The sequence below is a fragment of the Aspergillus caelatus genome, assembly GCF_009193585.1.
Source record: "Aspergillus caelatus strain CBS 763.97 unplaced genomic scaffold BDV27scaffold_180, whole genome shotgun sequence".
In the NCBI taxonomy this organism is placed as follows: Eukaryota; Fungi; Ascomycota; class Eurotiomycetes; order Eurotiales; family Aspergillaceae; genus Aspergillus; species Aspergillus caelatus.
In genome coordinates, this window is record NW_022475443.1 from 53,838 (window position 1) to 77,999 (window position 24,162).

Below are 24,162 nucleotides of genomic sequence, written 5' to 3' on the forward strand. Positions count from 1 at the left end.
GCTTGAGCTTGGTGCGACTTGTGCCTCATAGTCTCAATCCCAACCATGGGACTAAATCTTATGACTGAAAGATTACTGTGAAACTTGGATTGTTCCTACAAACGGGCAGTCACTATTTACCTACTTCTACCCTGTAGAATGTGATTTACTCTGTAGCCCGTAGGGACCATGGGCAATCCTGTCAGTCCTGAGGAGCTGTGTTAAAACCAACCCTAAGTTTGCCCCAATACCCTACGCCCTCATTGTAGCGTTTTCAATCTAATATATTGCTCTTAGGTTAAGCTACCCATTCCGCTATAAGACAGGAATTCTGTTCCCTGGCTGACCCTAGGACAAAGGTCTTTTGTAGTTTTATCAGCATCCCCGATGCCCTGAAACGGTACTGAAACGATATAAGCTTATGGTTTTCGAATCCCCATGTTGAGTTTATAAAGAAATAAGCATCTAGGATCCTTCAATGTAAACACTTGCATTGGGTCGGAACTTGCCGGACCACATCTGCCAAGCACGTTGTGAAAGAGTTGGATCATTTCGTCATTCTGACGCTAGGATTCCTTCAAGCTACAATTGCCGATTTCTAGGAGTTAACGCTTGGTATTTATATTAATATTTGGTATATCCTATTGGCGAACTCATTAAAGTACACTCTTTAGTTAACCATCCAGCGATATTTTTCATCCAAATGAGCGCACTTCAACCCCTCTTGCTTGCCGGTGGCCGCTCCTCGCGAATGGGTAGACGGAAGGAATTGCTACCCTTGGTACATGATATACCTATATACATGAATCTATTGCGCATCTTGGACCTTGCATGTCCTCATTCACATATAGTCTATCTATCGTTGCGCAGTCCAGATTGTCTCCGAGATATACTGAATGACCCACGGGTTACGGAACTGTCCCCGGGCAAGCTCGCCATAGAGGTCGATGGCTCATCTACATTGGTACAAGTAATCTATGACCGTGCTAGTGATAGTTCTCTCAACACAGAGGACGATATAGGCCCAGCGGGCGGCCTCCTAGCTGCTCATCGCTTTGATCCGCAGGCTACTTGGCAGGTTGTCGCCTGCGATTACCCGTTCTTGTCCGTGTCCGACTTGCATCACCTGCAGCAAGAGATGGCTGGTCCCGTTACCTGTTTCCAGAATGCGGATGGAATTTGTGAGCCTCTGTTGGGTATCTGGACTCCTGAAGCCATGCACGTGCTTGATCAGAATGTCCGGAAAGGGATTTGTGGGCCAAAGTCGGTCATTCGCCAGTGCTCTGGAAAGACGATCCGGCCGCGGGATGATAGGTGTTTATTCAATATGAATACACCTGCTGACTTGGATACGGTGCTAACTTGGATACGGTGCTGACTTGGATAAATGTGTTGTCGCAGGGATGTAATGCGCCAGATCTCAACGCATCGGGTAAATGCCAACTGAGTCGCCTTCTCCGACTTCAGAAACACCATGAGGGATCCGGATCCAGCAGTTGGCCTCGAGGAATGGTTTGATCTTGCCAGGACTATGATCCGATATGAGCTGGACCATGAGATCTTGGTCTGTGGAACCGCAAAATGTCCCCGGCCGAAACACGTCTTTCTCTATCGGCACAGTTGCGACTGGCTTACTGCAGCTGAGTGGTATTCCATGATGAATACCAAGTTTGTAGTTCGCAGCCATGATCCGAGCTTTATATGGCTTCTCTTGCGATTGCAGTTGGATGGTATTCAAGTAAGGCGCTACTATAAAACGAAGACAAGCGGCGCTGGCTACCGGATTTCCCGGCAAGCCGAAAAAGGCTACCTCGCTATCTGGAGGAGCAGTTCCGGGTCGAGGAAGCATGGAGAAAAGCACCGGATGCCCAGGCCTCATTTCAACTTTGTGAAAAACTGTCCGCGCCTGTCCGCGCTCGAGTACTGTGGGGATCATATCGTAGCGACCGGCCGAGACAGCGCCAGAACTGATGATCAGGTCATATCTGGGTCCCTGAAGACCGCACAATAGGGCCTGTTCCATGTCTTCAGAGTGATCGGGGATAACCCCCAAAAAGTCGACGATAGCGCCCCAGTCTTCCAACATTGCAGTCAGATACGGGCCATTGCTGTCGCTAATCCGATGAAGCTCCGAAGAGTCACTTTTTGTAGGTAGTAGTTCTGATCCGGTTGAGAAGACGGCTATTCTCGGCTTGGGCAGCACAGAAAGCTCCGTGATACCGACTGATGCCATCGCCATGACATGGCTCGGATGGATCAGTTCTCCCTCCTTGACAATCGCGTCATCTGTTCGGAAGTCCGTCGCGGCCAGCCGTCGATTCTGGTTGGGCTTGACCGGCTTGGTCACTGCAATGAAGCGACGCCCCCATCGCTCTTCGACTCTTACATCCTCATAGCGAATACAACAATCGAAGTCTTCCTGCTTGACAGTCTTAGGAAATGGGGCTCCTGTCATAATCTCCACACAAGGCGGGATACTTCCATCACGTTCCATCTGCGAGAAGGGTTCATCTCCTGCGGCCGTGATGCCCTGGACTTCGAATGTTTTGGGATAATCCACGGTCGCATCCTGCGTCGCGGCGGAGCTCAATGCGTAGCCATCCATGGCAGACGTGTCAAACCTTGGTGTCGAGATTGGACTATAAATCGTGTGTCGGGCGATGCGACCTCTTGCAGCGAATATCGAGCATATTTCTGCTCGAGACAAGGAGACATTTCGCTTGCGATGTGCTTCGGCCTCGACCAGTCGTATCGCTTCTGTGTAGGACAGGCCCATATTGCTCTCTATACAGTTGAACGGGTGAGTGTTTATTACATTCAGTCTGTTGTTTGCGTAGAATATATGAATTAAAAGAAGTAACAGGAGAACCTGTGATTTGTTGTAACCCTAATTTCATAATTCTGGCGTCATTCATGGTACCTTTTTCCCTTGCGTCATCTACTTAACTTTATTATTTTCCTTGGATTTGTCGCGCGTCTACTGGAGACTATAATTCGTATACATCTTCCTACATAATAATAATGCATAAGTAGTTAACATGGCGGCGTCCACATACGAGTCTCGCGACTCTATCCAGGATGTCTTCGGCGACCGAACACCGTACAAGCATGAGTGGCCGACGCGATTTGATATGCGCGTCTTAGACACGCCGGATAAATGGGTACAAAGTGCATGTGTGCTGTGCAGGTAATTGAAGCCCTTCTTCAATTTTCAATGGTTCATAATTGTCGGACCCATGTTAACGCGACACTTGCAGTAATGGTTGCGGGCTGGATATTGGGGTCAAGGATGGCCGTGTGGTGGGTGTGCGCGGTCGCGCGACCGATCGGGTGAATAAAGGACGTCTGGGTCCGAAGGGTTTGCACGGGTGAGTATTTCGGAAGCCTCTATATAGTCGGTAGAGGAACAAATGGCTCACTTGGGATATTTATAGCTGGGAATCCATCTACCATCCGGATAGACTGAAGCACCCACTCATCCGGCGCAATGGCAAGCTCGAGCGGGCGTCGTGGGACGAAGCGATGTCGCTGATTGTCGACAAGGCGAAGGAGATACGAGGGCGTTTGACCAACCATGGCATTGGGTTCTATACCTCTGGTCAACTGTTCTTGGAGGAATATTATGTCCTAGCGATGATCGGCAAGGCCGGGTTGAATACTCTCCATATGGATGGCAACACCCGTTTGTGTACGGCCACTGCGGCGGCTAGCATGCGCGAGTCCTTTGGTAGTGACGGTCAACCGGGATCTTATGGAGATATTGACTATACCGAATGTCTGTTTATGGTCGGCCATAACGTGGCAAATACACAGACGGTCTTATGGTCTCGAATACTAGATCGCCTCGACGGGGCGTCTCCTCCGAAACTCATCGTGGTTGATCCGCGACGGTCGGAAACGGCGAAGAAAGCTACTATTCACTTGGCACCCAAGATTGGAACTAATGTGGCACTGCTTAATGGTTTACAGCATCTGTTGTTCAAGAATGGCTGGGTTAACGAGGAATTTGTCTCGCAGCACGTGGTGGGATTGCAGCAGCTTGAGGCTGTAGTCAAGGAATACACCCCGGAGTATGTGATGCAAATTACCGGCGTACCTACGACATTGTTAGAAGAGGCAGCTAGGATAATGGGAACTAGCAGTAGCCTGTTATCAACTGCTCTGCAAGGGGTTTATCAATCTAACCAAGCTACGGCAGCTGCCTGTCAGATCAACAATATCAATCTGCTGCTTGGACACATTGGGAAGCCTGGAAGCGGTATCCTCCAGATGAACGGCCAACCCACTGCTCAAAATAACCGGGAGGCCGGATGTGACGGTGAATATCCAGGGTTTCGAAATTTTCAAAACCAGAAGCATATGCAGGAGATCGCGGATCACTGGGACATTGACTTGATTCATATGCCACACTGGAATCAACCCACACATATTCAAAATATGCTGAATTACATCGAGAACGGCTCGATCGAGATGTTTTGGGTATCGGGCACGAATCCACTGGTCAGCCTACCCAATCTACATCGTGTCCGAAACCTGTTTACCAAACCAGACCTCTTCCTTGTCGTACAGGATATCTTCCCTACCGAGACAACAGCTGTGGCAGATGTGGTGCTGCCAGCAGCTCAGTGGGCAGAGAAAACTGGATGTTTCACCAACGCTGACCGAACCATGCATCTCTCGCAGAAGGCCGTCGAGCCACCAGGAGAAGCTAAGGCTGACCTGGACATCTTCTTGGATTTCGGGCGGCGGATGGACTTTAAGAACAAACATGGAGGGCCCCTGATCCCTTATACCACACCGGAAGAAGTCTTCGATGCATGGAAAGGGATGTCATACGGCCGTCCCTGTGACTGCAGCGAGCTCACGTACGAGAAGCTCACCGGCGGATCTGGCATTCAATGGCCTTGTACTACGGAGTATCCGAACGGCAAAGAGCGCCTGTTCACTGATGGCAAATTCTTCACTGATCCAGACTACTGCGAAGACTTCGGGCATGATCTCGAGACTGGAGCGCCATATACTCGAGCACAATATCAAGCCATGAACCCCGCAGGACGAGCCATCCTCAAAGCTGCTCACCACAAGGCGCCCCTTGAAGCCCCTGATGATCAATTTCCCGTGCTACTTTCGACCGGTCGAAACGTTTTTCACTTCCATACACGGACCAAAACAGGAAGGGCCAGGCGGCTCCAGCAAGCCGATCCACAGCCATTTGTTCGCATATCTGAAGTGGATGCGAAAGATCTCTATCTCACGGAGGGAGAAATGGTTGTAGTGAGATCCCGTCGTGGTAGTGTAGAGCTCCCAGTGAGAATTGGTGAGATTAACGAAGGACATGTTTTTATCCCGTTCCACTTTGGTTACTTTGATTCAAAGGACCCGCGAGCGCGAGCCGCAAATGAGCTTACGGTTGGTAAGTAAATCATGGTCTCAATAGAGTCATTATCATGAAGTCTCTTTGCCGCTGACTATATAAGACGAATGGGACCCTGTTTCCAAACAGCCAATGTTTAAGTCTGGTGCGGTTCGAATCGAGAAGTGCATTCAGAAAGAGGGTGGAAAAGAAACTCACTCCAAGGAAGAACAGACTGCAGCCATCAGAAGTGTTGAACAGAAGAAGGGACAAGGAGAGATGTCGGTCGCAAATACGTCCAACAGCCAGGGTAGCGCCGATGAGCGTATCCGACGACTAGAACTTTGGCTGGGTGCCACACACCAGGCTCTGGAAGTCCTCAACGACATTTACAAGGATCTGATTCCGTGCCTAGTACATGACCTGGAGGTATACTCAGGGCTTGAGGTTATGCGTCGAATAAATCTGGACATTCTGCGCAAGCTCAACCCAATAATCTTGAGATACCATGAGAGTCGCCAGTACGGCCGGAAGGTTGCTACAAGCCTTAAAGATAGTCTTTTCCCTAATGTCGAAGAAGGGAGCGACGCATACGAGGCAATGGTCGCATTGCAGGCCCTAGACGTCTTCCTTACATACATTGAAGGGCACCTAACTGCACTTTCGCCGGCAAGTCAGGCGTTGTGGGATGTTGAGTTTGTTGATGCTGTGAAGTTCGCTCAAAATGGCATTCAACGACAAAAAGTGTGGGTCACCCAGCATATCAAGGTCAAAAGCCCCCAGACTTTACTCGTTCCAGTGGCAGCACCGGGCGAACTGCATTCCGATGAGTCGACTTTGTCCGGGTATCTACGCTGCTGAGAAGACTCTTGTAGTCGAAGTGAGTGTTAATTCACCGCACCGAACTGTAGAAATATGCTCCTCTCTCTATGACCATAACGTCGCTTGGATATCGAGATTCGGGACCAGAGAGGACACCGCGCTTGTATACTGTCGAGCGTGCTGCCACTCGGCCAAAATACCTTAGGCATTTGGCCGTGCCTCCAACCGAACAATACGGCCAACATATACCAATCATAGCGATATATTCCATCAGTGGTCCTTCCGCGTTGTACAACTAAGTAGATGGACATACCATATTTCTCACAGAAACGACATCATCTACAGAAACGTTCAATCTTGCGGTGGGAATAATAAAATATAGATATTCATAAGAAGCATGCATATATTTCAGTGCTGGGCGACCGGCAAGATTGGTTTAAAGCAAGGGACAGCAGACTTTATCTGATATTGAGACGTAAGGAGCAAAAGGTCTGAATCTCATACTGATGTCAATGTGTTAGTACTATCTGAGCGCAGACACTGAGCCAGCCACAGTTGTACCCTCGTCGTCTGTTAGGTAGAGTACGGTAATATGATTGGATTCCTCATGAGTGCATCGATTATTATATTTTTGTGTATGACAGGAGACTGGTCATAATACTAGCATACAAGGGATTTAATCTACCCAGTGTCGCATATGATATGACATAACGTATCCAAAAGGGGGATTGGGAAATTAGAGAACAAAAAATGAAATGAGAAGAAAAAAAAAAAGATAAATGTCAGTGAGATAAGAGTCAGAAAGATTACCCACTGACAAGCCCTGGATCAACAATATAAGGGTATCCATGATTGAAATCGTGTCTGCAATAACAACAAATTCCTCGAGGTCATGTTGCAACGCCCATATACTTTTTGTGCAATAATTAAACAGTCGTGTCTGATCCGCTACTATCCGATTCAGTTGTTGTTTCATCCTCCTTCACCACGTACTGTCCACCGCGTCGCAACATTAGTAGGGATGCTGGAATCTGCACAGCTGCAAAGGCAATCATCGCCTGATATTGATGAGTATAGCTCTTCGCAAATACACGCCCGATTGCAGCCTGGAGCTGAGCCGGCAGGGTCCCGACCGTGCTACTGTTTTCTAGCAGTTGCTGCAACTGCTCCGGTGAAAGTGTACCTGCTAGTTCGCTCTTTAAGTTTCCGTACTGGATGTTAGCCGCAATCGCAAGGCCGATTGCACCCCCGAGAAAACGGCATTGGTTAAGGGCGCCCGTAGCTGTTGCTGCGGGGGTGTAAGCATGTTGAAAACGAGCGAAACCAGTGGATTCGGTGACATACCTAGGTCCCGCGTCTCGACAACGTAAGGTACTGCTAGAACACAGATCCCGATAGTGACTCCAATGCCGGTGCCTGCGATAACTTCATATCCATACCCAGCACTGGGAAACGAGTCCGTTTGAGGAAGGATGGAGAAGAGTGCCATCCCTACGGTCTGTAGCACGGAGCCGAAGACGATGAAGTATACGAAGGGGATACGGCCTCGAAGACATGCAAGATTAGAAACAGCGGTGCCCACAGTTGCAAGGGCCGAGTACGGGATTAGCCGGATCCCAGCATCTACAGGCGACAGCTTTTCTAGGACTTGAAAGCGCTGTGCCAAATAGACAATTATCACATTCCAAGGACAGCCGCTAGCGAATGTAATTCTGTGATAGCAGAAGAAGCACCATTAGAATTTGAAATCAAAGGGGAAATCTTACAGCTGCATCGACTCACATGAGCATCCCCATCCAAGCTCGATTGAATAGTAATCGTTTTGGAAATATCGGATGATAACTAGGACGTCCATCGATCACCCATTCCCAGGCAAAGAAAGCCATCCATGATACACCTCCCGCAACGAGTAGCCCAATTGCAGTTCCGGAAGCCCACTCAAATGATAAATTAGTTTCATTCAAAACAGTGATAGGTAGTAGAGAGGCACTGAGTAGTAGAATAGCACCGACGAGATCCAGCTCTCGGAAGAGTGTGATGCTCGGTTTTAAATGGGCGATAGATTTCGATGGCACCGAGCCATGGTTCGCGGGCATGGCGATAATTAGCATTATCACGGCTACTGCTCCAGGTGGGAGGCTATTGCTCCATGTATAATGTTAGTCACGACCCGCACAGCTTTGAAGTGATGATATTATGAACGCACTTCACGTAGAAAACCCATCTCCACTCCGAATTCTGCGCCAGTACGCCGCCAATGAGAGGCCCTGTCAAAGATGCGCATGCAATGGCTATCGACAACAGGCCGCCCAATAAGGGCACCTTCGACTTGGGGACAGTCTCATAGGCGCATAAGATGGTGAGCGGATAAATCCCAGCACCGCCAATTCCTTGGAATGATCGACATATAATGCTGACATGTGTTTAGTACAGGCCAGCCCAGTATCCCCAATGCCTCAAGTAAACCTACAGTGTGTTGACTGACGGGGATAGCCCGCATCCGAGCGAAAATGCCAAGAAGATCACCTCAGCAGCCAGCAAGGTTTTCTTTCTGCCAATGATATCGCTGACCCTGGTCCAGATGGACATGAAACCTGCATCGGAGTTAGCAGAACCAGACAGAGAAAGGAAAAGGGATTTCAGACCAGTGAATGTAATGAGGAACCCAGTAATGATCCAGCTTGTTTTGTTGAAACCATTTAGGTCACTTGTGATAGCGATGAGTGAGGTGCTGACGATAGTCACTTCCAGATTGACCAAGTAAAGGCTGATCATGAGCCTAGGACCAAGATTTGTGTTTAGTCAAATAAGTTTTGTATGATTTAGGGATTGTGAATAAGGCATACCCAAGTATAATCAAGCACAGTCTCCATCCATGTGGAAACAGAATTTGATGCCCGGTAGGCTTGTCAGCCACCACAGTGATATTCTCTTGGCTCTCCATCTCTACAAGCTCTTGTTTAGACATGGTGGTGATTCTACTTGACCTTCCTCACGAAGATTATCTCTAGTACTCGTCTCTTATATGTGATTATAGTACTGTCTGAATTCTACTGTCGTCCAAAATAGGAAGCAGCCTCAGCTAGTATCGTACCCACAAAAGTCCCTCTAGAAGGAGCAAGCATTACTATGCGGCCATTGACGCCTCTTGGCTACTATGCAAGGAACAACGTGCTGATAGTGTGGCACACTCTTGGCATCAAGTCTTACCCTGTATTGTTCTTGCTCGACGTGTCCCTTCTTTCCTCATGTTTAGCCCCATAGTTTCTATCCTCCTTCCCCTTGCGACTTAAGTGGGTAGCCTGTGGGTTGGACATGAAACAATGTGTGCATGGCGCCATGAGTGGTAGAATGCATGAGCTAGTATTGGCAATATATTTAATTCCCTAAGCAGCAACATAGATGTTTAGCTCTGGTTCTGTGGCAAGTGTATAGATTGTCACATTGCATGGCAAGTTATTATGATACGCGGTACATTAGCTGCGGTCCAACTTTGCTGGAATTCGCCTCAGAGTGAAACCTTTCGATTCTCAAGTAATATGGTATGCTTTTCATATGTCGAATAAGCTGATCTGAGGTCATTACGCCGCATAATTTAGGTATGCTGTGGCTAAGGTTTAGGGTACTACGTCAAATACCTGGGCCTGGCGTCACATGACTGAGCCACACCAGTTCGTTTCCCAGGTCCCTTTCTCTTTCTCTGGCTCTCTCCTGCTTGTGTCGATTATGTCAAAGGCTTGAACCTGAAGCTGTAGGTAATAGCTGGTTATACCCAGTTTAGACTTGCATTCTATGCAACTTTTCGGTGTAGGCCAGGATATTGCCTTGTTAGACGTAGAATCCTTCATGATTCGACCTCCAACCAATGCACCGCCGAACCCCCTAGGTTATGCATGATTGGTAGACTGTATATGTGCTGCCCTGACATTGTCCGTGACCGATCGGGAAATAGCCTGTCTGTTGATGTAAGATCTTCATGTGCGATGAGTAGACGGGGTAGTAATTTAACAAGATGTATATATAGTAGCTTGCAGCGAGCTCCAAGTATACATGAGTCTGATAGGATACAGAAGTCTGCAGGCCTGCCATGACGTCGTATGCTCCGTTGAAGAGCGATACTCTATAAATGCTTTGTATCATAATTGATCAATTATCAATCATGTTGAGTCAGGAGCGCCGAGGCTTGGCTTGAGTCACCGCTCGACGATAGAGAGCTTGTAGGAGACAACAGTGGAGGCAACGATCAATGCTATCATAGCTTGGTAATGAATCTTGGATCTCCAGCTGACGAATGAGAGTAATTCTTGGGAGACACTGGAGTTAATCGGGCACCCGATGAGGGTTTGGTGTCGGAGTCCGCGGACCGCGAGCAATCTATTCACTGTCATTTCTTCGTATTGAATGACCACACATTGCAGTGAAGAAATTTCTGCCTAGATTCTTATCCGTTGCTTCTGACCGTGGAACAATATATTCTATACGAGCTAACAGCAGGAAGACACTGAAAAAAACTTCCATCAGTTACAACCCTGTTATTTGCAATACACTAGCCAATTCAATTTTCTATACACCTTGGACATCTGCGGATAAGTTCGGTATCCTACACAGTTTTAGAAGTAATAAAACGCCGGATAATTCAATCCACTATTATACCTATCGTTTTCTGAAAAAGTAACCTGTTTGAATCAATGGAAGGCGGCGAAAGATTGAACCAATAAACTATTGGGCCATTAATTACAATACCCTATTAGTTTCAAAAATAGTACCTGGCATCTTTTCCTGACCGCGATCGAGATTTTGCAATAATAATCTAGTGCGTAGAGACAAAAGTGGAGTTATATGGACCTTCAACCTAATTAATTAGATACCCTCCTATATAAAACCTACACCGTTGGCTCTAGATGTTGTAGATCGCATATCTCGTGAAAATGGTCGCGAGTTCATTACCCATATTACTATCATGACAGCCCAAGGGGACTCTCCAGCGCCAACAATGGATAGGCCATCATCACTTTCATCCGTGCAGGAACAGCAGCCGAAGTCAGACACAGACGAGTCCACCAGTACACCAGAACAGGCGGGTGGACTGAGGAGCTATATTAGGATCTTTTCGTATACCGACACTGTGGGCTGCGTTCTCAATGTCCTCGCCTTGATCGGAGCCATCGGCGCAGGCAGCGCTCTGCCCCTGATGGATGTACTGTTTGGCAAAATGATCACGAACTTCAACAACTTCACGACCGGTGCAAATTCCCCAGATGAGTTTCGATCGACAATGAATAAGTTCACGTATGTGCTATCCAGTAAAGTGGCACGTTCCTAAAGCGAGGTATTGATACCAGTAACCTTCCATAGGCTTTACTTTGTCTATCTCTTTATCGGCAAATTTGTGCTAGTTTATACCTGGACTGTATGTCTCATACCCTCTTCCAAGCTTCGCCCATATTAATAGATTTAATAGTTATCGTTATCTGTCTCCGCTTTGCGAACTACCAAATCCCTACGCATTGCCTTCTTGACACACCTGCTGCGACAAGATATTGGCTTCTTCGATTCCAACGAAAGTGGTTCCTCCGTTGTGCAACTGACGACTAATGCCAACTTAGTTAACCAAGGGATCTCGGAGAAGCTGGGCTTCGCGGTGCAGGGCACGGCGACCTTTGTGGCGGCATTTATTGTAGCCTTCGTCGTGCAGTGGAAATTAACTCTAATTACGATCTGTATTGCCCCGGCCATTCTGATTGTGACCTCCATCTGTGCTGGCATTTTCGTTAAGCAGGAGAACAAAATCCTCCATGTGAACTCCATCGCTGGGACTCTGGCTGAGGAGGTTCTTGCCAGCATGAAGACCGTGCATGCCTTTTCTGCTTTTTCCAAGTTAACGACCAAATATGACGACCACGCCAAGGAAGCGAAGCGTCTGGGTCTCACACAGTCTCTCAACATGGCGATATTATATTCAGCAGAGTTTTTCTGTGTCTATGCCGGATATGGCCTGGCCTTCTGGCAGGGAGTCCGCATGTATGCGAGGGGTGAGATCGATGAGCCGGGAAAAATTATCACGTAGGTGTTTAGAGTGTCTTTTAGCTTCGTTGATACCCTTGGCTGACTGCTGTCCTCTCGGATGCTTTGGTAGTGTGATCTTTGCTGTCATCGTAGCTGCGACAGCAATGACACAGATTGCACCGCAGATTATTCAAGTCACCAAGGCTGCGTCAGCCGCACAAAGTCTGTGGGTGGTAATTGATCGTGAATCTCCAATTGACGGACTGTCCTTGGACGGGGAACGGCCCGGCAAATGTGAGGGGAATATTGAATTCTCAAATGTCTCCTTTGCGTATCCCACCCGGTCCCAGATCACAGTTCTTCATGATTTCACACTGTCAATCCCTGCCAACAGGACAACAGCTTTGGTTGGGCCTAGTGGTTCGGGTAAAAGCACGGTGACTGGATTGCTCGAGAGATGGTACAATACGCAGGATGGCATCATCACACTAGACGGGGTGGACATCAAACAACTCAATATCCAATGGCTGAGGACTAACATTCGCATTGTTCAACAGGTTCGAAACAGTCTTCTACGCTCCCATCTTCTTATGTCTCATCATCTGACGCTTATTTAGGAACCCACACTCTTCAATGCCACGATCTTTGAAAATGTGGCATACGGCCTAGCAGGAACGGACTATGCCAACACCTCAAAGCAGGATCAGATTGAGCGAGTCATTACAGCCTGCAAGGCTGCGTACGCCCATGACTTCATCGAGACCTTACCCGAAGTATGTTTGACTTCAATCGAGGTTCCGCATTGCCTACACAACTACTGACGACCTCTGTAGAAGTACGACACTCAGGTCGGGGAGCGGGCCACAATGTTGTCCGGAGGCCAGAAGCAACGTATTGCCATTGCTCGAAGTATCGTTTCTGATCCTAAGGTGTTGATCCTCGACGAGGCTACAAGTGCATTAGATCCACAGGCTGAAAAGATCGTGCAAGAGGCCTTAGACAACGTTTCTGCATCACGAACGACTATCACAATCGCACATAAGCTCTCCACGATCAAAAAGGCAGACCAAATTGTGGTCCTTTCGCAAGGGAAGATCGTTGAGAAGGGAGCCCATGACGAGCTCCAGGCCGCAGGCGGAACTTACCATCGCCTCATCAAGGCACAGGACCTTGGTACGGTTGTCAACGATGGAACCCAGCCCGAGAAGGAAAGGAATGAGAAAAGCAATGGTATCAACCAGGTCCTTTCTGGACCACAAGACTATAACAAAGAAGCCAAGCTTGTGGAAAGATTAAAGGCTCCGTCTGGACATGGCCGTAGTCTGATTCGATGTCTGGCTGTACTGCTCCGGGAGCGCCGCGACCTATGGTTTGAATTCATTGTCACATTTGTTACCTGCGTCGTGGGAGGTACGCGTATGCCTATCCTGCGGTGTGTTCCTCATTCTAATGATGAATCTAGGAGCGACATACCCGGTACTCGCGTTTATATTCGCGAGGGTGTTAGATGTCTTCCAAATACAATCCACAAGCAAGATGGTGGAAAAGGGTGATTTCTATGCCCTCATGTTTTTTGTCGTTGCTCTTGTCATTTTAGTTGTTTATGGGGTTCTGGGCTGGGTTACAAATGTGATAGCCAATGTGAGTGTCACCGAAATGTCATGGTCATTACCTCTTCTTACCACCAGGCAGTGCGTTGTGTATACGTACCGTCTCGAGATGTTCCGCAATTATATCCGACAAGATATGACCTTTTATGACCAGCCCCAACATACAACTGGCTCCTTGGTCTCTGAACTCGCCGCGAAACCTACTAGCTTGCAAGAGCTGCTTGGGGTCAACATCGGAATCGTCATCATTGCCCTAGTGAATATCATCGCCAGTTCTATCCTTTCCATAGCTGTTGGCTGGAAACTGGGGTTGGCGGTACTCGCAGGGGCCATGATCCCAATGGTATTCTGTGGCTACCTAAGAATTCGCCTGGAGTTCCGACTAGACGATGCCACCTCGCATCGATTTTCTGAAAGTGCAGCACTGGCTGGTGAGGCGATGTCTGCGATTCGCACTGTTGCATCGTTGGCCATCGAACGAGTGATCTTAGAGAAGTACACTGCCAAGTTGGCGGGCATTGAGCGAAAGTCCATTAAGTCGTTAACCTGGACGATGTTCTGGCTATCCCTCACACAGTCCCTCTCATTGCTCTCTATGGCATTGAGCTTCTGGTATGTATCTCCATTACTGTAATGTTCCCTTCCCGACATCTAACTCTGCCGTAGGTATGGAGGTCGCTTGTTATCAACAGGAGAGTACTCGAGTACACGATTATACATTGTTGTCATTGGGGCTATACTTTCTGGTGAAGCTGCGGCGTCATTCTTCATGTTCAGCACCAGTAGGTTTCCTAAGGGCAATTTTCCCTGCTTCCACTGACAATCAGTAGGCTTTACCAAATCACAGGGCGCATGTAACTATATCTTCTGGCTCCGTTCTCTGCAACCTGATGTTCAAGATGGCTCGTCCGACAATGCGCCCGGAGAATCAAAGGATATGGCTGCCCATGTGGTGTTACAGGACGTCGTATTCCGGTACCCTACACGGCCTACTCGGCCGGTGTTAAACGATATCAATGTTGAGGTGAGGCTCAACTTTGGCGCGAACGCTCCGGATGATAGTATGCTGATGGGATTTATTAGATAAACCCTGGCCAATTCGTGGCCTTTGTCGGACCCTCCGGCCATGGAAAATCCAGTCTCATCTCGCTGTTGGAGCGATATTATAATCCAACATCTGGAAGCATCCAACTGGATGGTTCAGATATCCGCGACATGTCGCTCGCTTCATACCGCAGTCATTTATCTCTTGTCCAACAAGAACCGATCCTCTACCAAGGAACAATCCGTGAAAATATCGCATTAGGCCTTGAGGAAGAGGCGACCGAGGAACGGATCTACGAGGCCTGTCGCCAGGCAAATATTTTTGACTTCGTTTCCTCCCTGCCAGATGGATTAGCGACGCCATGTGGTTCGCGAGGAAGTCTTTTCTCCGGTGGTCAGCGGCAGCGTATTGCAATCGCAAGGGCTCTTATCCGCCGACCCCGTTTGCTGTTGTTGGATGAGGCTACGTCTGCGTTGGATACCGAGAGTGAGAGGATTGTGCAAGAGGCCTTGGATCAGGCCAAAGATGGTCGGACGACGATTGCGATCGCACACCGCTTGTCAACTATCAAGCATTCGGATCGAATCTTCGTGCTGGTCGGGGGTCGTGTGCGTGAGCAAGGGACTCACGAGGAGCTGCTCCAGCGGCGAGGGATCTACTATGAGATGTGTCTAGGGCAGGCCTTGGACAAAGCAACCTAATACTGTCCGTGATTGAAGGGCATATTGTATATATGATCGGTGTGAAACATACCGAAAGCTGGAGTTCCACTCAGCTCATGTAATGGTAATATAAAGTAATCTCCTATCTCGAATGTGCCATTGTTAAACAACGAACTCTTTACCCCACTATGGTATCTACTGAGACTTTCGCCCCAAGAGTGAATGCACGGTGATATATTCATGTTCATCATGCCCTGTATGCCCCGTAAGGATGGACATGTTGGAAGCGTCAAGCGTTTTGCAAGTCATTTGATGTCATCACCATTTCTTCTTCGATTTATTTTTTTAGATTCTTTGTCTGTTAAAGGATATCTGTGAAGCAATGGGAACCTTTGTATGAGCTTGTCTCTACGAAGCCTCTCAACTCTTACCGGTAGATTGTACATTGTCGATTCAATCAATGGCTGTTCATTTCTCTCGCTCGCGTAGTTTTGTACGCACGTGTTTACCTTTGCAACAAAAGGCCTTGTATTGATTCAATTGTCCTTGATCTTCAAGACATACTTGAGCGCACTGGCCTTTCCCTCCTTGAGGTTGGTCAATGCTATCTGAACACCCTGAAGACCACCAGGGATGAGCTCATGCGGATGAGGCGTGAGCCAGCCTTCTCTAAGCCCAAGAGTGAAGAACCTCGACCAGATGTAAGCGAATTCCTTCTCATCCCTGTGGGCCCTCCCAACATCAGTGAATTCCACCCGAATATTCTCAGGACATTCCTCCGGTCCCACCGGGCTGACAACAGACATGGCGCCGCCGTCAGGCCCCAGAACCTGACTGACAACACTGAAACTATCCTTCTCACTGACGGCATCCAGAGCATAACGAAGCTGCTTTGTGGCTTTCCGAATAGCAGCGATCACGGCAGATTCACCTTCGCGATAGTCAATAACCACGTCACCCTTGCTCTCGTCCAGGTGACTGCGAACGAAATCTTTTCCTCGTCCGGCTACACAAATAATCGGATGGATATCGGCTTTCTGTAGCAGCTTGATAGCGAACATTCCCACAGCACTTGCAGCACCGTAAATCAGGACTCCACCCTCTGGCTTCTGAGACCATGTCTTTTCTTTGAACCACGGTTCCGGCAACCCCAGCCGAGAGAAGAGTGCCAATGACGCGGTCATAGCAGCCAGGGGGACTGTTGCGGCTTGCTCAAAGGAAATACTATCGGGGATGTGGAACGTGGCGTAATCTTCGCCGATGGCATATTCAGCATAGCTGCCATGTGGAGACGTATAGTCGTGATAAGCTGCGACTCGGTCTCCCACTTGGAATCCCGAGACACCGTCGCCGATCTCATGAACATATCCAGCGATATCATCTCCCGTATTGGCGCCATTGAAGTTTTCCATCCATGCTGGGAATTTCCAATCTTTAGGATTGGTGCCAGTCGCGACAACTTGGATAAGTATCTGACCGGCTCGGGGCTTGGGAATGGGCACCTGATGAACACGGACATCCACCGTGTCATTTCGGATAAACACTTGTGCTTCCTCCATTTTGATAATCAAATGTTACCGCTGGGCCGTATGCTGACTAGCTAGGGCGTATAGATGGATGTGCCTCGTAACTGTTTTCTCTTATATGACGGACGTATGTACCGTAATAATCTGATTTACGAATTATTGTTAAGCTAAATAACTAGAGTTTGTAAGCGACAAAAGACCCCGGACTATTGTGCTTATGGTAGGATGAATCGATGTTTCCAGATTCATCCACCTCGTTTAGACGCCGCAGAAGAGGAAGAATCGTTCGCTAAGGGTGGATTTGCCGTTCGATCTCGACCTGCATTACCTAACTTTTCAATGTTCTCCACACCGTCTAAAGATAATAATTGGAGAAGAAGTCGCCGACTTGGCGAACCAGAATGTCTCCCAGGCGGGGATGATCCACTACCGGTCACCTCGGCTATTTTGCTTGACGGGCGAGGTTGGAAGCACCGAGTCACTACGGGTTCTCTATGGATGCATACCTCTGGCGAAAGGGCGGGTCTCGCGGGGAAGCGTGACATAGGATCTGAAGGCAGATCGTGTTTCTGATGTTCGATGTAAAAATGTTCTACTCTTGAAAAAAGAATATTGTGGTTCAAGAGGCGTGTCTATATGAACGACGTTCGGGCGCTTCGGCGCCTGATGTCGGTTGTGGCTATAGTATACTTGTATAGTAGGGCCATTTTAAAGTTAATACAGCGAAGAATAGTGAATGTAGGAGTTATTGGAGAGTACGAGGTAATTGTTCGCTTCAGGGTGATATACTGTACAATATACTCTTAGAACTAAGAAGGATTGTCGTATGTCAATCCACTGCGCTACCCCGAACTATCGGGCAAATCATCTAGGACTAGATAACTCTATCATAATCGCCATTCGAACAGGGATACAAAATGACAATTACGCCTAGATTAATAGGCTCTACCTGAGCAAATCAATTGCATTAGCTGGAATTGAGGAACTTGCAATTTATGAGAGATTGAAATGCGACTATCTAGACGAATTATCCATACAGAAGCCCTAAGCCATTCAGCAGTTTCGTATCTTTGATCATCATAGGACTATCGTACTCCTCAGTATTCCTATAGAAGAACTTGATCCAACGACCAGAAATGTTGCTGTGGTTCTACAAGACTTGCTTCAGATACTCCTGTAATTCCTCCAGGATTTGCGTTTCGATAGTAGTAGAAGCCCAGCATATATCAACCGCATACCTTTGAAGCGCTAAAGATCATCATCGGCAAACTGACATAGTTCACACAGCATGTAGAGAGTATTTTTCAACCGGATGTCTTCCATACAAGCCGGGTCGTCACTTCCGATCACAATCTTTATACCCGCGTCGTGGATAACACCCATACGTTCCGGAATCCGACTCTCGCCAATGTAGCATAAGTAGCCCCATAGGCGAATTGTCAGTCCCAGGCCCTTCTGCTTCACCCTTAGCGAGAAGAAAAAGGTCATCCGCAACATGTAGACCGTGGTCAATCCGGCCTGCTCCCGTCTCACCCAGCTGGTCAACTGCCTGAGCAACGTGGCGTAAGGAATGCTTTGCACCAAAGTCGCAGTGACAGGTGATCTTCAAATGATTGTCTCTCGCTCGTTCAAATACATCTTCGAACAAGAGAGACGGGCGACCTCTTTCCAGGAATTCGAGACCAATCCCCACGATCATGTCACGAAAGGGAAGAGCGTCGATGTGATGCGACATTGCAGATTCCGGGGACATGTCTCGTAGAAAACACATGATCCATTGGAATTGAACCTGTTCCTATACGTTAGCCTACCCAAATGTTTAAAGATGCTAGCCTCGACACATGCATTCAAGTTTTACGCTGCCTCCAGCTGAGCCCGCCGAAAGCCTTTCATCACGGCGTCTAGAGAAACGCCCCTCAGAGTGTGGCCCTGGTGGTCAAAGAAAGGCTCACAATACCGAATATTTATCTCGACTGCGCGTTGGAAATAGTTCAGCGCAAGGTAGCAAAAGTATTCTTCTTCGCGAAAAACGTCGAAGCCACCACAGTAAAGCTGGAAAAATCGATGCGTTCCTCCCTCAACGTCCCCCTCTTACAAACCATGGAGCAGGTTATACAAGCCTTCCACTTCTGCTAAGACATGGCAGGGCTTCCCCGTTCCAGGCTTTGGTATGGGCGTTCTATATCGCACTGCGAGCGATTATCGAAACTCTGGTGTCATGGTCCCTTCGATGTGGACGTGCATTTCAGCTTTGGGAATCTTTTGGATGAACTCATCGTCATGGTCTCGGATCAAGTCCCGATATTCACGGATAGTCACGTTTGACAGGAATGGTTTAAATAAAGTCATATTGGTATCTTCGCATTAAGCTATGTCTTGCTTGGTGAAAAGGAAGTGGTGGTTGTGACCTGAATGTGAGGAATTTGCTGCCACTTGGTCATGGACGACCGGGGATGATATGCTTAGCTTGTCCCGCACAAGCTGCATGTTTTTATCAAACAGGTACATGTAGTAATGATTCATGATATGACATGCATCACCCAGCCCGAGGGAGTCTCGGACTCTATATGATTAGTTCTTCGGTGGGATAACCAGTTCCTGCAGCCTTTGGATCATTGCAAAGGACTAGAGATTCATATCACAAGAAGGATATGCAAATATGCATCAACGATGACGGTATATATGAGATCGTAGAAAAACATCGTATGTCTGTGGCTCCTATTCCCTAATAAGTGAGAACCAGGGCTGGGCATATTGAATGATATTGAAGCATAGAGACTCGGCTCATAATGTGTACATATTGCATATAGCAGTGGACTATCATAGTACGGAAGATCTTGATTCAGGCTTCCTGTTTAATTATGTATGAATTTAGAATGTGGTTCTGGATAGTTAACAGTTTGTGGCGTGACATAATTACTCTTTCTCCTCATGAACCCATCCCAGAATTCTCTTTGCCTTCTCTGTTGTGAAGAACGACTGATTACTCGACAGGTCACCACGAATCTCCGCATCTGGATAATACTTCTTCGCAAGCTCCTGGGATGGCGTATCTTGAGTCGTTGTCGGTGCCACAATATTGAAAACCTCGCATCCGTTCAACTTGTCACTCTTTTCTACTGCCAACAAGCATGCTCTCGCCGTCGCCTGAGCACTAACCCACCCCCACAAACTCTTCACTGCGGAGCTATCCCAGTTCTCTGCGTGTCCTTTTTGCGTCTCTGAACGCGATGCGACCGCATGAATGCGCATACACGCGATGTTCATCCCGGGGTACCAACGCGCGAAGGCCTTCCCCTGCATCTCTGCCTCGTCTTTCGCTAGGGCATATGCGTCTGTCGGCCGTTCCGGTGCCTCTTCATCGATGGGGAAGTAGTCGAATTTCAACGGTCGGCTGGCATATTCGAGGCCGATAGCATTCACCGACGAAGCATAGCAGAACTTCTTGATGTCGAGCTCTGCGGCAGCTCGAAACCCGTTGAATGCCGAGTTCACATTGTTATTGTGTACCAGATCATCGCCTTTGTCCAAAGGGTTCGGAATGGCAGCTAGATGGATGACGGCGTCGCAGCCGCGGAAGGCCTCGAGCGTTGCCTTGTAGTCATTCGCAGTGTCCGCGGTTCTCATCTCTGAATTCGGTGTCCCGTCATATTCAGTGTCAGTCCGATCGACCTGGACCGTTGCATGACCAGCTTCCGATGCAGCCTTCACTACGGCCCGTCCAACAGTGCCGCGAGCACCGGTAATTGCGATCTTCATGGTGAGGTGTGTTCGGGTGGATAGGTTTCTGGAGTATAGCTGGGGAGCTTGACGCGAAATGATGTTAGCAAGAGAACGAAATGACATGCTCGTATATATCTATGAGTTTTATGATGCTGACCTTGTCTTCGGCCAGTGACTTCGCCTGTTCCTTATCCAGTTCCATGACGTGGATATGATGATGCTGCCCAGGGCAGTCGATGTGCCATGACGCTAGCATGACGATCTGCACCCTCTCGGTTAAATTCTCAGCTCATCATGTTGCTGTAAGTGCTCTATATACAGGAGAAATGACTTAGGAAGCAAAATTCCAGATCATTGTGTTAAAAGAATGACCTGTAGACTGTTCTTTCAGAAAGGTTGAGCAGATGACATCAGGGTTCGTGGTCGATAAGGGTTGCAGCCCTTATCTAGGCCGCTCTCGGATCAACTCTTGCTCCTGTCGTTGCCCTATCAAGAAAATGCTGTCTGCATCTCGGTATTCTGAATTCTTGTTTGATACTACGGGATATAGTAAGGAAAATCCAAAGATAAAAGTAGAATTCTCTGAGTCCAGTGGCTAACAATGTTGCTCCGTTTGCGACCAACTCACACCAAGCCAATGAATGGCGGCCACGCGGGACGTCTATTTCAGCCGTCAGACCACGGAGTACTACGTAGGGTCCAGCTGTTGGCGTAGTGCGGGCTAAACAGTATGAAATTATAAGCACGGACAGTGATAAAAGCCGAATTTCACGAAGGATCAAGGTCGCATAGGGAGGGAAAGTTTAGACCAGGAGGGGAATACGAAGTAGCCGTTTGATTGAGGCTTGCTCTCCCGACACACCATAGGCATTGCTCATGGCATCAACTTATCCCCGAGACGTGGTTGGCTGGAAAGCTCCAAAAATACCCGGACGTCCTGCTCGTACCTTATCGCGAGATCACTCAGCATTCGGTAAGACTCCAGTGGCCAGTTCACCAATGGGGCAGCCTCGTGATGCTTTTATCGACTCCGGGCCCTGCCAAGACAGCACTAGTGGCGCTCCCTACAGCAAAGAGCCCTAAACAACGATACTACTTGTCTGCTGGAAGACTCTGCGCTCTATCGGGTTCAATGGGCAGTCTCTGAAACTAGCCCAATCCCACTTCTGAGACCATGGTTGTAATGCCCAAGGAATGCTGTCATCAGAAACCTCGCCATCCCAGACACACCTTTGTTTCTCTCCAGTCCATTCTATATTTAGTCAATTTACTGTGTAGAACCTCAGCCATTGTATTTCTCGTACGTCCATGTACAATTATAGTAACGTTGTCGGTGGATCTTTCGAAGCTTTTCCCTTTTCCCTGGCAGGCCGATCGCCCCCGTCAATATACCATTATATAGATTTCCCAAGGGTTTTGAGACATAGTGATTCACTCATCCCGCTATTTAAATATACCCTCTTCCTGTTTATCCTCTTTCCTTCCTCTCTTCTTCTTTACTACACTCGTTCAACTTTAGATTCCCTCGTTTAAACATACTTAATACTTTTATCCTTTCGGATTCATAATCAGCCACCATGCGTCTCTCTTACGCCGTCTCTCTCTTGCCTCTGGCTGCTTCCGTTGGAGGTTTGTCTTGCAGAAAATAATGTGACATATGGACACTTGAACTGACCCCAGCTAGCTCTCCAGGTCACTTCCCCCAAGAAGGGTGAGGATGTTGACCTCTCCAAATCCTTCACTGTGAAGTGGGATGCCGTCGAGTATGTCCATGTTTCATTTCGTTATCAACCGCAGTAGCTACTACAGTGCATACTAACAGACGCACCAGCACCGACCCCTCTTCTTTCGATCTCTACATTGTCAACAACGCTGTCTACCCCAGCGTTGAGCAGAAGATCGCCTCCGACGTTGACTCCTCCAAGGGCTCCTACGATGTCTCTGGCCTGTCTGACCTGACCAACGGGTATAGTTCCTTTCCCGACCGAGATTTCATGTGCCAGAATCCACTAACAATTGGGTACAGCAAGGGCTACCAGATCAACTTCCTCTCCAACTCCGCTAAGAACAGCGGTATCCTCGCTCAGTCCCAGCAGTTCAACGTCGAGGGCTCTTCTGAGTCCACCTCGACCGCCACCGCCAGCGAGTCCAAGACCACCACCTCCGCTACTGGCACTTCCACCGCTACTACTGGTACTGCCTCCTCCACTAAGACTTCCTCCTCTGAGACCACTGAGACTGCCTCCTCCTCTTCCACTGGCCTCACTACCATTACCTCCACCGGCACCCAGACTTCGACCGGTGTGAGCACTAACACTCTGTCGACGACAGTTTCCTCCTCCGCCCGTGCCTCTGCTTCGGCCAGCGGTTCCGCCAACAGCACCTCTTCTGGCAGCACCCCCGTCTCTACCGGTGCCGGTGTCTCTCTCGCCGCGCCCGTCTCCGCCGCCGCCGGCCTCCTGATGGGTGTCTTGGCTCTCAACCTGTAAATTCGGTGAACCAGCCAACGACAAGAACCAGCCGGATCACAGCGATGTGAAGGAATGCGAATATGGGAGATAGTACGCTACATACGAATAAATTCGGAATGTCAGGGTTACTTCAATACATGATGTAATGGGCCGTTAGGGGAGGCGGTTGATAGGGAACGGAACTATAGAATGTATATTTTATTCATTTCGATTAATAGCATCCTGTCTATAGAATGCTGCCTACTGTTTGTCAATCCTTTAAACAATAGTGAAATGCAAGGGTACATAGAAAAAAAATTCATTATAGGCAGGAATGGTACACTGTAGCCACGCTTTTCCCAAGCTTCCGCTGATCATCTTCTCGGCGAACTGCCGGATTGACTGTTGATCTACCGTTCTCTTGTGGGTCGGTAGCTACATGGTTGTGATTTTATCGCCACTGGGCTATTTGAGGTCTACAAACAAATGTACGATGAATAACTATATTCATATTTTGTTCGATTGGAATGATAACAAGTAGGGTTGCATCACTGGGACAAACAAGAATACCCTTGTTGCATAACGCCGCCACAACGGCGATGGCAGATGGGATGGGTAACAATTCGAACCCTAAGTCCCCACTACAACGACCCCAGTCCGAGGACCCTTGCCTTACCTTGACATTTCCAGTAGTCGACCGAGCGAATGGATGATCCGTCAATATTACTCGGATAGTCAATGACGTAGGGGATTCTGATTATTCAATAAAAATACCGATATAGCCGACGGCAAGTCGAATCCGAGACAAGTGACTCGTCTAAAAGAATAGTCAAAAGATACATTTCTATTACCCAAAAAAAAGCCGAGCAAAGTAAGACCAATGTCTCAATAGTGTTTCCATAAGTACTCCATATTGGAGGACTCCATTAGTCTGATCGCAAGAAAGCGAAGGAGTCAAAGGGAAAAAAAAAAAAATAAAATAAAAT

General features: G+C 48.1%; 10 protein-coding genes across 10 annotated transcripts; 5 read left to right on the forward strand and 5 right to left on the reverse strand.

The window, feature by feature from the left end:
• The first annotated feature begins 134 nt into the window (after positions 1–134).
• BDV27DRAFT_30761 (molybdenum cofactor guanylyltransferase) lies at positions 135–1,378 on the forward strand. Its single transcript, XM_032076284.1, has 2 exons — positions 135–216; positions 277–1,378. The coding sequence occupies exon 2, from the start codon at positions 683–685 to the stop codon at positions 1,355–1,357; it is 675 nt and encodes a 224-aa protein (XP_031924346.1). The 5' UTR covers positions 135–216; positions 277–682; the 3' UTR covers positions 1,358–1,378.
• On the reverse strand, positions 1,379–3,008 carry BDV27DRAFT_30762 (molybdopterin molybdotransferase MoeA). The gene has a single exon (XM_032076285.1). It carries the CDS (start codon positions 2,753–2,755, stop codon positions 1,400–1,402), a length of 1,356 nt encoding a protein of 451 aa, XP_031924347.1. The 5' UTR covers positions 2,756–3,008; the 3' UTR covers positions 1,379–1,399.
• A 9-nt stretch (positions 3,009–3,017) lies between these two features.
• BDV27DRAFT_160886 (molybdopterin oxidoreductase family protein) lies at positions 3,018–6,193 on the forward strand (the record flags this gene model as incomplete). Its single annotated transcript, XM_032073118.1, has 4 exons — positions 3,018–3,166; positions 3,237–3,347; positions 3,414–5,392; positions 5,457–6,193. The coding sequence occupies 4 exons, from the start codon at positions 3,018–3,020 to the stop codon at positions 6,191–6,193; spliced, it is 2,976 nt and encodes a 991-aa protein (XP_031924348.1).
• Positions 6,194–7,080: 887 nt separating this feature from the next.
• On the reverse strand, positions 7,081–9,122 carry BDV27DRAFT_167113 (major facilitator superfamily domain-containing protein; the record flags this gene model as incomplete). Its single annotated transcript, XM_032074379.1, has 6 exons — positions 7,081–7,442; positions 7,499–7,866; positions 7,937–8,293; positions 8,361–8,567; positions 8,625–8,933; positions 9,001–9,122. 6 exons carry the CDS (start codon positions 9,120–9,122, stop codon positions 7,081–7,083), a joined length of 1,725 nt encoding a protein of 574 aa, XP_031924349.1.
• Positions 9,123–11,066: 1,944 nt separating this feature from the next.
• On the forward strand, positions 11,067–15,516 carry BDV27DRAFT_167114 (ABC transporter ATP-binding protein; the record flags this gene model as incomplete). The annotated part of the gene is made up of 10 exons (XM_032074380.1): positions 11,067–11,266; positions 11,720–12,217; positions 12,291–12,717; positions 12,778–12,933; positions 13,009–13,570; positions 13,623–13,801; positions 13,853–14,382; positions 14,437–14,552; positions 14,601–14,794; positions 14,854–15,516. The coding sequence occupies exons 1-10, from the start codon at positions 11,115–11,117 to the stop codon at positions 15,514–15,516; spliced, it is 3,477 nt and encodes a 1,158-aa protein (XP_031924350.1). The 5' UTR covers positions 11,067–11,114.
• A 400-nt stretch (positions 15,517–15,916) lies between these two features.
• On the reverse strand, positions 15,917–17,036 carry BDV27DRAFT_167116 (zinc-binding alcohol dehydrogenase family protein; the record flags this gene model as incomplete). The annotated part of the gene is made up of 1 exon (XM_032074381.1): positions 15,917–17,036. One exon carries the CDS (start codon positions 17,034–17,036, stop codon positions 16,014–16,016), a length of 1,023 nt encoding a protein of 340 aa, XP_031924351.1. The 3' UTR covers positions 15,917–16,013.
• A 1,117-nt stretch (positions 17,037–18,153) lies between these two features.
• BDV27DRAFT_147981 (uncharacterized protein) lies at positions 18,154–19,352 on the reverse strand (the record flags this gene model as incomplete). Its single annotated transcript, XM_032070838.1, has 6 exons — positions 18,154–18,241; positions 18,274–18,458; positions 18,499–18,792; positions 18,978–19,091; positions 19,131–19,182; positions 19,213–19,352. 6 exons carry the CDS (start codon positions 19,350–19,352, stop codon positions 18,154–18,156), a joined length of 873 nt encoding a protein of 290 aa, XP_031924352.1.
• A 492-nt stretch (positions 19,353–19,844) lies between these two features.
• Positions 19,845–20,874, reverse strand: BDV27DRAFT_133330 (NAD-dependent epimerase/dehydratase family protein). Its single transcript, XM_032068063.1, has one exon. It carries the CDS (start codon positions 20,847–20,849, stop codon positions 19,920–19,922), a length of 930 nt encoding a protein of 309 aa, XP_031924353.1. The 5' UTR covers positions 20,850–20,874; the 3' UTR covers positions 19,845–19,919.
• A 1,075-nt stretch (positions 20,875–21,949) lies between these two features.
• On the forward strand, positions 21,950–22,382 carry BDV27DRAFT_30858 (uncharacterized protein). The gene has a single exon (XM_032076286.1). The coding sequence runs from the start codon at positions 22,035–22,037 to the stop codon at positions 22,257–22,259; it is 225 nt and encodes a 74-aa protein (XP_031924355.1). The 5' UTR covers positions 21,950–22,034; the 3' UTR covers positions 22,260–22,382.
• BDV27DRAFT_133335 (GPI anchored serine-threonine rich family protein) lies at positions 21,950–23,536 on the forward strand. The gene is made up of 5 exons (XM_032068064.1): positions 21,950–22,355; positions 22,411–22,489; positions 22,558–22,692; positions 22,753–22,919; positions 23,058–23,536. The coding sequence occupies exons 1-5, from the start codon at positions 22,304–22,306 to the stop codon at positions 23,213–23,215; spliced, it is 591 nt and encodes a 196-aa protein (XP_031924354.1). The 5' UTR covers positions 21,950–22,303; the 3' UTR covers positions 23,216–23,536.
• The last annotated feature ends 626 nt before the right edge of the window (positions 23,537–24,162 follow it).